At 34.2% G+C, this 18,083-nt stretch overlaps 1 protein-coding gene across 1 annotated transcript in view; it reads left to right on the top strand.

Moving 5' to 3' along the window:
• Positions 1-11,901: 11,901 nt before the first annotated feature.
• The window catches only part of LOC147911959 (dystrophin-like), a 424,678-nt gene continuing 418,496 nt past the window's right edge, over positions 11,902-18,083 (top strand). The window contains exons 1-2 of the mRNA XM_087426447.1: positions 11,902-11,917; positions 14,189-14,250. Coding sequence (XP_087282573.1) covers positions 11,902-11,917; positions 14,189-14,250 — 78 coding nt within the window. The remainder of the gene's footprint in view (positions 11,918-14,188; positions 14,251-18,083) is intronic.

Below are 18,083 nucleotides of genomic sequence, written 5' to 3' on the forward strand. Positions count from 1 at the left end.
TCCTTTATAATCTGTTTAGTAAATATCTAGCATAATAAAAATAATCATAAAATCGGGAAATTGTAATGTCATTAGTTTACAAACTTTGGAAATTTTGGAGGTTCTACTTTACAACCATTTAATGTTCTCTATTCATAAAGTAATGTTTGCAGTGTGCTGCAATTCAAGCAAATCTCAGTATGAGAATCGAGAATCACACACACACACGCAGAATTAAACTATTCAAGGTCCGTGCATCGATCACAGACAAAAGCCATTTGCCAGTTTGACTTAAGTCTTTTGTAATAACTAGAATTTTGTATTTGTAAACGTAAGATGAAGAAAACTGTAGTTAAGAAAAGATCTTTTTTGACTCTGCAAATTCCCTTAAAATTCCTTTAAAACCTCAAACTCTTCTGTTTGTTAAATGTTGTTTGTAAGAATCCAACTTTTCACTGCAATTTCTAAATGTTTTATAATTCTAAGTTATATTTTTCTCTATAAGTTAAACTCAATTGTACCTAAGTGCAATGACGTTAGTTTGAGAACTTTTTACAACTACTTAATTTACATGCTAACTTAAATCCACATCTAACTAAATTATTAGTCAAGATGTAAATCGAGCTTGTCCATTGCTGTTGTGCGCTGAGTGAAGTGTCAGTGTACTCCTCGCTCAGATCTTAGGAAAGAAATAAATACATTTTTTTTTTTTATCCAGTGGTGTAATAAACCTGAAAAAACAAAAAGAAATCTTTCATTAGGAATCTTGGAAGAAGCAGTCAGTAACCACTTGTCATCAGTATTAGCAACCTTGAGCTAAATAAAAATTGATTGTGGGATTCTACTCTTTCTGTGCTCTGCCACTTGGATGATCTATTAGCATTGGCACCTGATTAACTCTCAAAACTGTCTCCTCCTTTGATTAGCTCCCAGGACTTCTTTTGTATTATCAGTAATAATTTTCTGAAATCTGTCCTAAAAGACACACTCCAATGCTCTTTTACTGACTGCAAAACTTACCCTGTTTATGCTGGAAAATGTTTGGCCTTGACTCTATTTATACTTTCTGACTTGATCTTTCGCAAACACTGGCTTAAGACTTCCATATTTGGTGAAGAGGGAATGAATGATTACTCTTAAACTTTATTTCTGTTTTAAGTGCTTTCTGTATTTGGCACAAGGTATAAATGAGCAGTCTCAGTATTGGCTACTGCTGTTACAATAACCCACTGAATTTCCTTAGAACATACTCTCCCCTTAAAGCATTTTCTAGACTGATTTCAGTCTATGCTAATATTTGGTCATGCATAAGAAAAACCTTCGTTTTAATGTTTAAATTGTGAATAATATGGTAAAGAGAAAGACCAAGATAGAAAAGATAATATATTCTAAATGGAAGAATTTTAGAAAGTTTTTAATACTTGATTTAGAACCCATACTTCAGTTTATATTAAATTTGAATTTTAAACAATTGAATACAAATCTTTCTATTTTAAATGAAGAAGCTATATACAATCCGCTATTATTGTATTTTATTCTATAGGACAAATTTACTATTTACCTGCTATATTAGTCAGTTTTATTGTAGGATAATGCTCTATAAAAAAATTCAAATCTCTGTGACTTACAAGAACAAACATTTATTTCTCATTCCCGTGTCTGCTTCAATCTTTATGTTGGATTCAGATCAGCTCCAAGAATGTATCTCTCCTTGGGGAACATAGTCTAGAGGCATGATCTACTGGCAAAGGGAGGAAGAACCAAGAGCATGAAAACGCATTGTGATTCTTAAGTCCCTAGCTCAGGATTGACACATTGTCATGTCTGCCCGGGTTCCATTGGTCAAGGCAAGTCACATGATGAAGCCCACATCAGTGAGGTGGGAAGTATAATCCACCTAGGGTGATCCATGCAAGCAGGTAGAAAAAAGAACAGACTATGAGCAAATAATACAATCTACTAACCTGCCCACAAACTTTTAATGCAATTAAATATATATTAGGAATAATAATAATTATCTATATTGACTCTTATTTTGTATTTAGTTCTTGCTTAAGACTACACTTGATACTTTACAGGATACCTCATCAAAACAAAACTAGGAGTTTGTTGCTATGATAATTTCCATTTTACAGACTAGGGAACAGAGGTTTGGTATTGCTTAAGAGATGTCTAAGGCTAGCTAGTACATGATCAAGTCAAGTAACTTAGATCCAGGACCCATATGGGTTAGTTTGAATAACTCAAAAAGCTGACACAAACAAGTACTGGTGCAGGTAGTTCATTTGGGAAGTGATCCCTGGTAGCACAAGGGAGTGATAGGGAAAGTGAGTCAGGGAAGAGAGCAGACAATAGAGGTGCTGCTGTGGGCCTTTCTAAGTTCAACACCCTGTGTAACCCTTGAGGAGCTTTATAGAACATGCCCAACAACTGTTCCACTGGGCTTTTTAATCTGTAGACTTCTTTTTTTTTTTTTCAATAGTTTCTTTTCTTTTTTTATTTTTTGTGAGGAAGATCAGCCCTGAGCTAATATCCGTGCTAATCCTCCTCTTTTTGCTGAGGAAGACTGGCTCTGAGCTAACATCTATTGCCAATTCTCCTCCTGTTTTTCCCCAAAGCTCCAGTAGATAGTTGTATGTCATAGTTGCACATCCTTCTAGTTGCTGTATGTGGGACGCGGCCTCAGCATGGCCAGAGAAGCAGTGTGTCGGTGCGCGCCCGGGATCCGAACCCGGGCCGTCAGTAGCAGAGCGCGGGCACTTAACCGCTAAGCCATGGGGCCGGCCCCAAATCTGTAGATTTCTGTCCCTCATTTACTGAGGATTGCACCTGAGGGAATCAATTCTCTGTCACTTCTAAGCTGCCCTGCAGATGGGCTTACCAAACCCTCCTAGAACTGGAGAAAGCCCTAATGCAAAGAAGCAGAGAAATGTGGATGCTGGAGGTGAGAAATCCTCAGCATCTACAGAATCTATTCACAATTACAGGTAAACTCAGGGTTGAGCCAAGGAAATAAAGCATGAGACACTGGCTATATCTACTATACCATTTTCTTAACCTTTACTTTATAGTGCAAGTTTAGCAAATATGTCTTGTGATTTAAATATCCCTTTATAATACAGCCAAGAAAGGACTCTCTGTTTGAGCCTTTGTCTCTTTATAAAGCATCTCAGTAACACAGATGTTTGGAAATGGCTGTTGTGCACATTCGGCTGATTGCTTTCCTTTTTATTGGAAAAGAACTATTTTATAAACCTTTAAAATAGGTAAATATATACCACAGAATAATATATATTTTTTATTTTTAGTAGCAAAATTGAATATTTTAAAAGTAAAATTGACTACGCCAAAGTATGGAAATAGGTATCCAGTAGGCAGTTCTGCCACAGTATCCAAGTATTTAATTTCATCTCCCAATTACATCAGAGACCTTGATCTTATTTTGATTTATTCTGCCATAATTATATATGATTATTATTTTTAACAAATATAAATGATCTTTTTCATGATGTACTATCAAAGTATATTTCAAGTCTGCATATTAGTTAGTAGTAACTTATTTTTACCCATAACAAATCTACACCCACATATTCATGTTCAAACAAGATGAGATATTTGAAATCACTCTGTAAATTATAATACACCACAGAAATATTCATTATTCCCATTATTGCTAAACACAGATTTCATTCTTCTGGCCATGAGGAGGTATACTTTTATACTAATACCATTTCATATTTTTTCTTTATCTTTCAAATCAAGAAGACTCTGCTGCATTTATAAATGCTATAAAAAATCTTACTAATTATTAATATGACTGCCACCTAGAAATTATGTTTATTTTACAAGATAATGCAATTTATGCAGATGGCCCACAGAAAGTAGTACTATATCCAGGAATAAAGGTTTGTATAGGTTTTCTCTCTTTATTTTTTCTTTAAGTGTTTTAGTATTAGTATGTATCATAAGTCTGTCACATTTGATCTTCACAATTCTGTACCACTGTATTTATTCCCATGATACAGATGGACACCATGAGACACAGAGAGGTTAAGTACCTTGACTAAGGTCATATGGCTATTGAGAAGTGGAACTGGGGTTTAAAGCCAGGCTATTTGATGCTGGAGTGAATGTGTTTAATTACTGACCTATATCGTATCTGATACGATCTTGGTGTCAAGATGGAATCTGAAGGGAACAAGAATGAACCATTTGCACCATCTACCTCATGGCACTCCATTTTCTAACTCATGCCACCTAGTACCCTTTTGTACACTCTTGGTGTTCTGATTTCTCTTCCATTTTAATATGATACTTCTATCTTGTTGTTATTATGGCCTATTTCATGGTTACTTCATAACCATACATAAAAATATTTCTACAATTCTTGCATTGTGTTTTCAATATATATATGGTGTTGCTGATTTTTTTTAAGAATATGCAATTGGGTGATTATGTAAGGGTCTGGCCATAACTCCAATTTGCTAATATAGCATAAATTCTTTGATTAAGTGTCAGGGGATGGGAGGGAACTTTTATCCAATATGAGCTGACACAGCTGTTCAAATTATTTTCTGGGTCCATCCACTCCCTACAATAAAAAGCAATTGACTTCCATGAGAAAGAAGCAACATTTGCAGGCGAGGTAAAGGGTCAGACAGGTCATCCATAGCGTTTTACGTTGCGTTAGGAGCCACGCGAGTCATGAAAGATGAAGTTAAGGGCAATTTCATCATATTCCAGAATGTAATTCACCCAGAAAAATCAAGATTTTTTGCAAGAAATATTCTCTGTTTTTCGTTCCATATAATGATGAAAATAAATACTTCGGTCTGAAGGCCAAATTTTGGGAGAAGATAATGAAAAGTGATTTTATATCTAGTAGATGCTCAATGGGTGTTTTTGAAAATGAGTTAATGATTAAGACAGAAGGTTTATAATTAACAGAGCATTTTGAGCAGTGTGGTGAAGTGGAGGGGAAAAAAACATTGGTCTGGGACTCAGTAAATCTGGGATTTAATTATGGTATTGATTAATCATTTGATTTATTCAACCAATTCTTATTACGTACTTATTTCTGCTTGAATACACCATATTGGGTACCAGGAGTTACAAAGACATAATAGTCCTCCCATCTAAGTGTGGTCACGTATAGGGGGTGATGGGTGGTATGTAGGCTGCATTATAGAAGACAGTAAAGTATTTGTGTGTGTGTGTGCACACATCTCCATATAATAATGATATAGTGTGGAAAATGCTCAAGTGTATGTGTAGATCAGAAGAATTGATTGATGAGTTCTGCCAAGGAGATAAGGGTAATTGTGAAAATCCTCACATTTGAACTTGATCTTAAGAGTGAGAGTTCTCAAGTTACATTTCAGGGACTGCATGAACAAAGGGCTAAAGTAAGAAAGTGCGTGGCTTATTCATGGAGACCTTTGGCTTGTTTGGCTGTGGTAGACCTGGTAGGTATGTGTGTGAGTGCCAACATACATGATGGATATTAAGTTTAGGAAAGTAGAGGAGTTAAATTACGAAGTCCCTTATGCGCCATTCTAAATAATCTGGCCTTTAACTTCAGGGCAAGCATTTTTCAAACTTACATAATAACTCAACAGTTTCTTATTTGGTTACTAGATGGATGATAATGCTGTTAATTGACAGGAGGAGTAGGATACGTAAATTTATTTGGAAAGATAAATGATATTGTTAAGGTACCTGCAGGACATCTAAGTGGAGGTATAAACTAGAATCAGCTATGTTAGTGTGAAACTCAGGACATTAATCAAGATGAAAAATATAGATTTAGGTACCATCAGTATCAATAGATAGTGGTGTTTGGGATGAGGGAGGGAGTCACTTTGCTTAGGAAGAATCAACATAGTAGGTCAAGACAAGAAGAGAGGAAGGTTAGATAGGACCCTGGGAGATTGCCAGTATTTCCAAGGTGAATGGCAAATAAATCAGTGAAATAGATTAGGAGATAGCCTTTGTGTTGGAAGGACAACCAGGAGACAGTGATATTTCAGAAGATCAGAAAACTTCTTCACTCTTTCTAGTAATATCATTCGCTATAGGGGCTTCAGTTACTATATGCCAGTTGGCATGTATTTACCAAATCTTTGTTTTCAACTCAGATTTATCTCTTGTATTTCAGGCTCCTATTTGTAACTACCCACTACACGTATCCTTCTTGTCTCATAACACCCAGAACTCAATATTTCCCAGTTTTTCCCATACCCTCGTTATATATACAGACCCCGAGGCACTCTTCTTCTTGGGATCTTTAGATTCCAATTTGAGTAGTATCATTGGCTCTACCTCTCCCAAATCCCCTACCTCCACATCTAATTAATAACTAGTTCTTATCAGTAATACCAATTAAATACATCTTGCCTGCATTTACCTCTCTCCAGTCCCACTGCAATTCACCAATACAGGCCATCATCACTTCTCACATGGATTATAGTTATAACCAGCTAATTCGTCCTCTTGTTTCCAGTCTTAGCTCACTCAATGTGTTCTCCATACTGTAAAATCCATTTCTAAAATACAAACCTATATTGCCATTCCCCTACTTAAAATTCTGCTTTGGTTTCTAACTGCCTTCTGGCTAAAGTTTAAGGCCCTTCATAGTTCAGCTGATGATCTTTTCTCTTTTTTCTAGAGTCATCTCTGCCACTTTTGTCCTCCTCCTTCTCCTCTAGTTCCTTGAAAGGACCATGCTCTTGCTCTCACATCCTGATAGTTGCACCTGTTCTTTTTATTGTCTGGCATTTTTTTCCACCTTGTCTGCTTCTATATTCTTAATTAACTTTCAGAACTCAGCTGAGATGTCACTTCATCAAGGAAGCACTGGAGTTTTCAAGTTAGTTCCCTTCCTATATGGTTATGACAAAACTCTGTATTTGCTTTATCAGGACATTTATCCACGTATCTACCATCCATTCTTTTTTTTGTGTCTATTTCTCTCACTATGCTATAAGGACAAAAGAATAGGGACTTTTATCTTTTACACAGTTGTATTTCTACCTCCTAGTAGGTGTCAGTATGTATTTGTCACTTGACCTAATAGCCTTACAGAGGAAAGGTTTATATTAGTTTCCTATTGATGCTCCAGAAATTACCACAAATTTAGTGGCTTAAAACAGCATAAATTTATTATCTAACAGTTCTTCAGGTCAGAAGTCTCAAATTGGCCTCATTGGGATAAAATTCAGGGCCAACAGGGCTGTGTGCCTTCTAGAGGCTTCAGGAGAGAATCTGTTTCCTTGTCTTTTCCATTTTCTAGAGGCTCGCCACATTCTTTGGCTCATGGCCCTCTTCCTCCATCTTCAAAACCAGCAACATTGGGCCAAGTCCTTCTGATGCTCCTGTCTCTCTGGTTCTCTCTTATGCTGCCCTCTTCCCTTTTTAAAGACCTTTGTGATTACATAGGGCCCACCTAGATCACCCAGGATAATCTCTAGCAAAAATTAGCTGATTAGCAAATCTAATTCCATCTGCAACCTTCATTCTTTTTGCCATAACAAAGAGTTTTGAGGGGCCGGCCCGGTGGCGCAAGCGGTTAAGTGCGCGCGCTCCGCTGCGGCGGCCCGGGGTTCGCTGGTTCGGATCCCGGGCGCGCACCGAAGCACTGCTTGGCAAGCCATGCTGTGGCGGCGTCCCATATAAAGTGGAGGAAGATGGGCACAGATGTTAGCCCAGGGCCGTCTTCCTCAGCAAAAAAAGAGGAGGATTGGCGGATGTTAGCACAGGGCTGATCTCCTCACAAAAAAAAAAAAAAAAAGAGTTTTGAGACAATTTAAATTAAACTTATTTTAAAGCAAATAACTTGTAACAAAACTTATTCACAGATTCTGGGGATTAGGACATGGACATCTTTGGAGGACCATTATTTTGTCTACCACAGGTTAATAGAATTAATATCTGCAGAGAATAAAAATGAGAAGAGGTTATATTAAGAATAACTTTTGGGATATGAGGGCGATTTGGCTGCGACATCTGTCACTCCATTGATTGGCAGGGTTGATTCGGCTGATCTGACTGGCTAGGCCGGTGTCCCCTTCCTCCCTCACTGCTCCATGCGCATCCCTCCGGAAGCTGCATGCTTGGTCAAAGAGGGCGACCTTTCTCGGTAGAGGAGGACTGTTCGTTGGTCCAGGGTATACGAGTAGCTGCGCTCCTCTGCTAGAACCTCCAAACAAGCTCTCAAGAATAACTTCTCTAGGAGGATGAGCAGTGAAAACTGCGTTACTGTGGTTGTAGAGTGAATGAGAAACAAGGAAACCTCTTTGACACTGTTTTTCTCTTCTTTGTCCAGTAATTTAATTATTTTAGACCTCCTCATTAAAATGACCATGTATGTCACCTTCGGCCCTAGCATTCTGTAATCCTATGATCAAAAGCTATTACTCAGATTTAATGGAAAGCATTTTACTTGCCATTTTCCATTCTACTCTCCTCCACTTTGCATTGCAATTTTGTAACATTAATAACATGGTCAATCCATTTTCTAAATATGTCCTGAGTTTGGGGTCTTCCTTCATAATGTTCCACGGTATCACATAACCTTATCTAATGTTGACCATTAATCTTCCATATTTCTCATTTCCTTTTTTCTCACTTTTGGTGGAAGCAGAGAATAGACTGACCTTAATAGCTCTTCCATATTACTTAATAGTCCTCTCTTTAAGTGAAATAAACTCACATCCCTTTGTATTTCTTCACTATGTGTATTTCTAAACTGTTATCAACTTTAATATTCTCTTCTCCTAAACTCATATTTTCTAGTTCACTTAAGTAATGAGGATCTTCAATTAATATATTAACTAGCACCCAAGGAAATATAATTTTTAAAAATGTTTTTCTGGCACTGATTATGATTAACTGCCCTGTGTAATGAGGATAATTCTTGGTGTTCATATAACTATTTTTTTTTTCAGTTCTTAAATGCTTTCACTCATGTCTTATCTGATATCATATAAGGGGTCATATCATGGAGACTCTCCATGATCTCACTTCCAAACCCCTTTGTAATTGCATCTCATGCTATTCCTTTCTTCACATTTTAGAGTGCAACAAAATTGAATTGTATATAATGAAGACCATGCCGTTTTGTTTTCTTATCTCCCTACCTTTGCCCTTGCTATCTCCTGAAAAAGATTCATCTATCCCTTGGTACCTTTTTTTTTTTCTTATCTTGTTTATCCTTCTAGATTCAACCTAGCCATCACCCTCCAGAAAATGTTTTCCCTAACATTCATGTGGCTATATATTCCTTTCTCTGTGTTCCTGTAATACCCTTTGAATGTATGTATCCTTGCTTATATAAAATGTTTAGTGTTTATCTATGATATGTGTATATTCTACTAGGCTGTGAACTTTGGTAAAGACTGAGTCTTATTTATCTTCTTGGTAACAAGTGCAGTGACCAGCACATACTAAGCATTCAGTAAATAATTATTCTATAAATTATTACATAAATAAATGATTTCATTACATCTTAACAACAGCTCCATGAGTTAAAAGGCAATTAATATCTTCATTTCACAGATAAAGAGATTGAGGCCTGGCGTGTTTGGTTTTTTTTTTTTTTTTTTTTTTTGGTGAGGAAGTTTAGCCCTGAGCTAATATCTGTTGCCAATCCTCCTCTTTTTCCTGAGGAAGATTGGCCCTGGGCTGACATCCATGCCCATCTTCCTCTACTTTATATGGGACGCTGCCACAGCATGGCTTGACAAGCGATGCCTTGGTCCGCGTCTGGGATCTGAACCTGCAAACCCTGAGCTGCCCAGGCCACCGAAGCAGAGCACAGGAACTTAACCGCTATGCCATTGGGCCGGAGGCCTGGCAATTTTAAGGCCATTGTTCTAATAAGTCCTGCACTGGAACCCGAAGCCAGTTCCCCTGATTTAACGTTCTCTCAGTTTGTCCAACATCATTTTTGTGCAGTAACTCTTGTGAATCATGAGTATCACAATTTAATTATCCCACATTTACAGGGGACTGTGGGTCTCAGAAATATAAAAGTTAGTAACAGGGCTAAAGGTCATTGCACTAATCTTACAAAATAAGAAGTGCCAGATTTACTGAATGAAAAATGACTTTATTGCAAAGGGTTAATTGATTCTGAGATGAAATACAATTTTTATGTCATGGTAGAAAGCTAATTTTGTAAGTTTTCCCCATAGAGAGAATAAAATAAAATGTTGGTCACTTTTTGTAATTTATGAAGTAGCAGTTCTTCACTCCTTGATATCTCCAGGGAGCAGGTTTCAAGTAAATTTCTTCTCAGGGAGATTTTCTTCCTTTCCTCTCACATTAATATACCCAGGCATATTTTTTTTAGTAAAAGAAAATCAGTTACAAACAAACCCTAGAAAAAATGAAATAGAGTATGTGCTATTTGAAATGATTAAACAGGAGTATATAATCACTTCCTAGTAAAACAGATTTCACTTCATTCTTTTCTCATTCTCTTTGTTGCTGATTTCACATTAATATCTCTTACTATAGACTGTGTGTCTACAATAATACATGTTTTATTAAAGTATTGAAATAGTCTCTATAATCTCTATAACAGTTTATATATGTATGTTTATATATATCAATTTTAGATTACTATGGATATATAACTGATCATGCTTAAAATGATCAACTTGTAAGTAATATGAGAAATACCAATGAAAATGGATAGATTCAAATATATTAAAGTATAAAATTTTAGCATAATAAAAATGAAACAAAAATTAAAAGGAATATGACCACTTGGGAATATATATTAACTCATGACTAAGAGTAAGTAGCTTGATTTAGAATAGTGATTCTTAACTTGGATTTCATGGTAATAGGAATCTTCTGCAGGGAGGTTGGTGAACTCCCTGAAACTGTATGTAAATATGTCTGTATAGGCATTTTTTCTGTAGAGAAGGATCATTATTTTTATCAGATAATCCAATAGAGTCCACAACTTGAAATGTTTAAGAACTACTGATTTGTGATCTCATTCCAATAAATTTTAAAATATCAAGTGCTCAATAGATACATGAGCAGAGGATATAAACAAGTATTTCGACAAAAGTAGAAACATGCAGAATAAATAAGTGTATGAAACATGTTCTACTTCATTAGTAATCAAACAGATTCAAATTAAAACAAGCATCAACTATCTCCTTATATCTAATAAAGCAGCATTTGCTTTAAAAACAAAGGCAACAAAACTCCTATCACCAGCATAACCTCATTTTTTCTGGTACCACTAAAAATTTGTATGACCATTGGGAAAGCAATATGACAATATTTAGTAAAAGTCATAAAAGTTTCCATAATGTTGATCCAATAATTTATCCTAAGAAAATTATACACCAGAAGCTGAAAGGAAATGCATGAAGATGTTTATTATGGTGGAATCTCTAACAACAAGTAAAAGGAAAGGGCAGCCCGTATGATATTTATGATAAATAAGTGAAAAAAAGCAGATTATTGTGGCTATGTAAAATACATGTTTATCAGGATTGTAATGTGTAAACACAAAACTTTAGGGTGATTTTTGAATGTTAAATTATTTCCATAATGTTAATATATGGCAAAAATTGAAAAACTAAATATTAATTAGTAAATATAGGAGCATTCTTATTTAAAATATTAATAGATGAATCATCCAACATCATAAGGAAGGTTCAATGTTCAATTCTCAATAAATCCAAACAGACATGCAGGTTGCGCATTGTAAAATCCCAGGACATCATTCATATAGATTACAAGATACATGGAACACCCTGGGTTGTTCAAAATAGAGGCTCTGAATTCATGGTTATTTTGTATTTGTGTTAATATGTTCAGCTTTTGTGACTCTGATTATCTTACGGCATTCCATATTACCTATGCAATTATAATGTAAACTGGTCAATGTGAAAAGCCATGGACTTTGATTCAAGTAATCTATATCAAGTTCATCCCTGTCACTTACCAGATTTATTCCTTCTGAGCTTGTATTTTTTTAATGTATAAAATGGTAAATGACATGTGGATTGAGATGACATATGTAAAACAACTTTGTGAACAGTAAGACACTAATAAATGTTATATATTTTATAATAATAATAAAAGTAGTTATATTAATAATTATCATGTTCAAGAAAGCAAATGTTCCTATACCAAAATAAAACATTAGCAGGTAATTCATTTTTATTGTATTACAAGCAAAAGGGTTAAGAGAGGACATCTGGTGAAGATGTTTATATGATGAAGCTCACTTTTAGTGCTGTTTACACAGTAGATACAGAATATTTTGCACATAATGTCAAGGTTTCCCTCCTGCCTTCAAGGCCTACCTAAAAATCGCTCTTTGTACATATAATTGAAAACAATAAAAATATTGCTTTACTACCCACTTTTCACTTAAAAGCATCTGGAACAAGTCTCTTCAAATGTCCTCCTATTCAGCTTTTGGTGAAGGTGGTTGGGTCTGTTTTAGAAACCTCTAAATGTATGCTTTCGAATGAATCATTTACTCTCCCGTGTCTGACAGATAGGATATGCATGCACATGTAGAAAAAAATAAGCAGAATTGCAAATAAAGTCATTAACTTTTAGGAATATATGTACATACCACTGAGAAATAGATGCACAGACCAGTCTTCCTGCAGCAAGCAATCATTTTCCTACAGTGAAAATGGTTCAATTTAGACCATTTGAAATGTTCTGTTTATATATTTTATTATTATAAAAAGAGTAGTATTGAATTTATGGAAGTATATTCAAAAGAAGCTAGATTGCGTTTGAAAACTATTACTATCTTTTTATTTATTCACACTTGTCAACAAAGCAAAGACTTCCATATTGTAGCTATGATTTATCCTATACTATATGGGTAATGCTGATAATTGACCACATACATAGTAGCTTGTGAGAGGAACACAATTAAATAAGTATTTTGTGATAAAATTTTCTCATCTAAGAAAACACTTTTAGGTTTATTATTTACCCACTGTTATCTCTTATATTGCTTAAGTATATCTACTTATGGATTAATAACGTGCTTTAAAGATAAACAAATATTCTTAGTACATGGATACATTTGTCATGGGAAAGTGATTCTTCACTGTATATCATCTGTTTTCAGGAGCAATGGAGATTTACTACTGAAAAATAATATGAGAGCAAATGAGGTTATTTTGTCAGGGCATCTTAGTAGGGGTTCTTTTGACCCTTGTAAATAAAATATGAAATCTCTCAATTTTAAATCTCTCTCAGATGCACTCATTTATTGAACATTGACCAATATGATTACTTTTACAGTAATTTAAAGATAGGGTTTGGCTTCACAAAAGCGTTTTAATAAATTGGAATTGATGATTTTCTGTCTATTTGACTTGATACTAATTTCTAGATTAGGAAAAAAAGACATAATTTTTAGAAGCACCAATTCTGTGAAGCTGTTTCTTAATGTTTTCCACCCTAATCTCTTGGTCTAAGAAGTCCTTGGAGATTTTTACCTTGTGTCTTTATATGTAATCCATGAAGAGTATCATTTGCATTTTGATTTGAAATTTCCTGACTTGGAAATGAAAGAGTTACTAGAAATTTTGGAGTTGTAAGGTCCCCCATCCTCTAAAACATTCACATATTTATTTATATTTGTTGAGCTCTTAATTTGTCCAGACAATGTATTAGGTTCTGAGATGCAAAGATAACTAAGGCATGCTCCTGGTTATCAGGGAAACCTCTCCTGTAATGGGAGGAAGCTATGCTAGGGGCCCGTGTTAGAGTATATAGGTATTGCAAAGGACGGAAAATCATTTCCACATGAATTGGTGGGGGAGGGAGGAAGGTAAGAGAAAAGGCTCAGGAATAGTTTTTCAGGAGGAATGACAGATAATAGATTCTTTTGATTATACGAGAATACCTACTAATTATAGGGAAATAAATAATATTTCATTTATTTATAAAAGACTATTTTTCTTTAATGCCTTTATACAATATTTGAATGAGTATGGACTCGACCATGTTGATTATTTTTCAGGTTTCATTTTAGTTTGGATATCCAATACCAGCATCACTTATGTTTAATTTTATTTATCAGTGAATTTAATACTAAATATAAAATAACACTAATGCATAATAATTCAAAGTTATTTTGGTTGTAAAATATGAATGATATTCAAAATTGCTTCTTAACTCAATCTTTTTTTATTTTACATTGTAGATGAAAGAGAAGATGTTCAAAAGAAAACATTCACAAAATGGATAAATGCACAATTTTCTAAGGTAAGGATATTTTGTCACTTCTCTTTAAGATGTGATATACTTTGCTGTATTTTCAAAATGGACTATGTACTGTGTAATTTAAATGTCTATATTGTTTTTCTCATAGTGTTATTTTAGCTGCGCAAATGTGGGAATATTTTGTTAACTCTGAGGAAGAAGCACCAGAATATATGATGAAGAGAAATTATTTAATTCGATAAAATGTGTCTTTGGTTCCTCTTGATAATCTAAGTTTCTTTAATGATGTGAGTCATCAGAGGATTATAACAGCAATCTTCCATCAAGTAGCTGGTGTATGTCACACATTAGAGGAAGATATGAGCGATTTTTATTGTTCTGAAGATGATTATTTTTGTGTCCTTCTTGGTCTTTATCAAGTTCAAGAAAAACTGCTATAACGGCCTTGGGTCTATTTGGCCCCTATCACTTTAGAACATATGTGAAATAATTTAAAATGATAAGTTTATCCTTTTTCTGCAAGGCATCAATCCATACTCTTAATAATATGTATTTATTTTGCAAATGCAACTCAACTCATGATCAATAGACAGCACAACTCTAAATAATTATATATGAACACAGAGTAAAACATTCTTAGCTTGAAAACTAGCATTAAGAGTGCAATATAAGGAGGTTTGTGTGGATTTCAAGCTTAGAAAGACTTGGATTTACATTTAATAATTCTGGATTTGGACAAATCATTCAAATGCTTTGTGAGTCAGTTTCCTTGTCTTTCCATCATGAATGTGTGTATACATATATATGGAGTGCCTACCTAATAAATCAAATCCAGATAATAGGAACATAAAGCTAATAAAATATGTTCCCTATATTCAAAGCTTTACGAGTGGCAAAATGGTGATGATGGTTATTTTGCATGTTATTATGAAGATTAATAGAATCACTATATGTGAAAATTCCTAGCACAATGCCTTACACTCTTACTATATATGAATTACTCTCTCCATGGGTCTGTCTCATTTTGTAGAAGTTTTGGTAATGCATCCAAAACAATCCACTGAGATGCTAAAAAGTGCTCCCTTTACTATTACGAAAAGTTTTAGAGTTATCATCCATTCTTGGTGGTATTTGATAGCAGATTTTTGCCAGGCATTCTTTAATATATTGGCAAGAAGTAAAGTTACTGAATTTTAAATAATCAAATTTCATTTATATTTACTTACTGAAGTAATAATTAATAAATTGTTATTACAGAACTTGAAACAATAAGCATAAAAAGGAACATATATTTTTTAAATCTCAGCTTTTTTTGAACTAAATGGGGTACAAATTATGAAAAAAAAAGAATAAATTATAACAACACAAATGAAGAAAAGTAAATGAAAAATAGACCCAGAAATATTTAGGATAGGAATTTGTGATTCTCAGAATATTTACCAGATGGGTATATATGGTTTGATTGCTGTATTTACTGGCCTCATTAAAATTTTCTTAATTTTGGAATTTTGAAACAGGCAACAGATATAAACTTTCAAACAAATACGCAAACAAATCAGAATTCTAGAGTTTTTTTGAAATTATAAATGTAACATAATATTCTGAATCTTTTAATTAAACCAATGAGTTACTTTAACATGGTGTGTAAGCATGACAAACCCTGTGAATTCTCATTCCCACAAATCTAAATAGATCTTCACTCTCTATACGTTGACATTCTCAAGTACGATTTACTACAACTCACTTGCTAATATACAAACCATAGTTTGATATCCTGTCTTCTATGAATACGTTGTTGGCGCTGCCTTAGAGCAATTTTTCCCAACCCTTAGGAGTGCCCATATTTTAAAAGCTGTGGAATAATCACATGCATGAGTGCGTTGACTTTTTTCCCAAGTATCCCTCCCCCCAGTTCAACTCCTACTTATTTCATTTATTTTATATACGTTTTCCCTAAACCTATTAAAATTGTCTCAGGAGAGTCACGATTCTTTCAAATACAGAAGTTTCGTATTTGGACATATCCTAAGTATCAGGAATCTAAACAAATGTTTATAAAGACAGAGGAAAAATATTTAGAGATAAATTTATGTATATGTGTGTTGATTTTTCCTTTAGAGAACCTGAACCACATCTTTTCCATGTTATCTTATGTTTTCTTGTGAAGACTTCAGGTACATGACTAAATCTTATTTAGATGCTTTTGAAGATAATAAGAATTAAGAGAAAGCTAATTGATTCAGTTTAAGCCACTTGGTGATACCAAAAGATAAACATAACTGTGAGATATGTCATTTGACACTTACTTATCACATCATTAAATGGCTTTCAGTAGAATTCTAGGCCTGTACGAGACACAAAATCAGTTTAAGTTGAATCTGCTGATCTCATGGAACCTACACATTTGGGAGATGTTGGATAATTGCTAAATGGAGTAGCATTGAGTGGGCTGTGGGTGGTCAGAGAAAGCAGTACTCTGGGTTAGAGTGAATCCAGAAACATTTATAAGAAAATCTCTACCGACTGGGAGACTCTCAAGGAAGGAGCATCAAAGAGCAAAACACTCTAGACTGAGAAAACGGGAACCCACTGAAGGCAGGAATGTGTGTTTTCTTTGTAACCTCAAGGATCATCACTAGTGCACTAAATAAATATAATAAATGCATTTTGGTCAATAGTACAGATAATTAAATATGCACTAATTTTAAGAGAAAAGGAAAAATTCCTGAATGGAAAAGAATGTGTTGAAGAAGACTTTAAAAAGAGAGAAAAGGCAATGAAAAATGATCATCTGTGTGGTAAATTAGACAAAGAGAATCACAATAATGATAAAAATGAATATGATGAGTTAAAAGGTTTATTAGTGAGGCATACACACACACACAAATTTATATAACATTTGTAAAGTATAAAGAGACAGCAAAGTATTTCCTTGTTATTTTGTAAAGTTACATAAGGGATATTTTAAGGGGAAAATGTGATTAAATATATAGCCGTATCGTTTTGTGTCATTTGAAGCCAAATGTACCTTTGTAGTAAATCCAACTTATTTTTCACTTTCCTAGTACCATTTTAAAATAGGCCCTATCTCTTATTCAAAATAAGTCTTCTATTAGCCTTCTATTCCAAAAATTTCTACTAGGATGTGATTTATCATATCTATTCTGTAAAGATAAGCAAACATTATTTATCTCCACATAAACACAAAGCTATTGCTAGGTAAGATTAACTCAAGGTAAATATTCTATTCATGTAATTTGCAGATATTTTATAAGCCTAAAAAAATGTTTAGTGTTTACTATACCACAAATATAATTCACATAATAAGAATCTTTCTCATTCACACAAGCTTATTTAAGGAAAGTACACTTCTGAAATAATGACCAAAAATAATTTTGTCATAAAACCTGCTTGATGTTTGTGTTAGAGTAAAAGCAATCTGTGGGGAAAATATTTACTGCTATATCAATTGAAAGATTTAAACCATCTCCCAATGAGTTATATGATGGTTTTCATCCTACATTGGATTTAGTGATTATCTTTATTTCCATCCTCTAAATACACATTTCTGTCTGATTCCTCCAAGAGAAGCACATAACTTTATATTTGACTTAAATGAAGTAGAAAGATGTAATTAGTTTTGTCTAGGAACTTCACAAGGGCCCATGATATGATAATACACTTGTGTCTTCATCGCCATGATGTATATGCTTATCTCTAAAAAGCCAGGACTCACCCTCTCCTGATAACAATAGCAGGAGATAGGATTAACTGACATAGCATACTTTTCCCAAGAATTCATCATAATTTACCTTCTAGCAAGCATGATGAGCATGATGTAACGTAAATTAACACTAAAATTGTGAGTCAGTAAA

This window comes from Ceratotherium simum, chromosome X (genome assembly GCF_057802395.1).
Source record: "Ceratotherium simum simum isolate JZ-2026a chromosome X, ASM5780239v1, whole genome shotgun sequence".
NCBI lineage: Eukaryota > Metazoa > Chordata > Mammalia > Perissodactyla > Rhinocerotidae > Ceratotherium > Ceratotherium simum.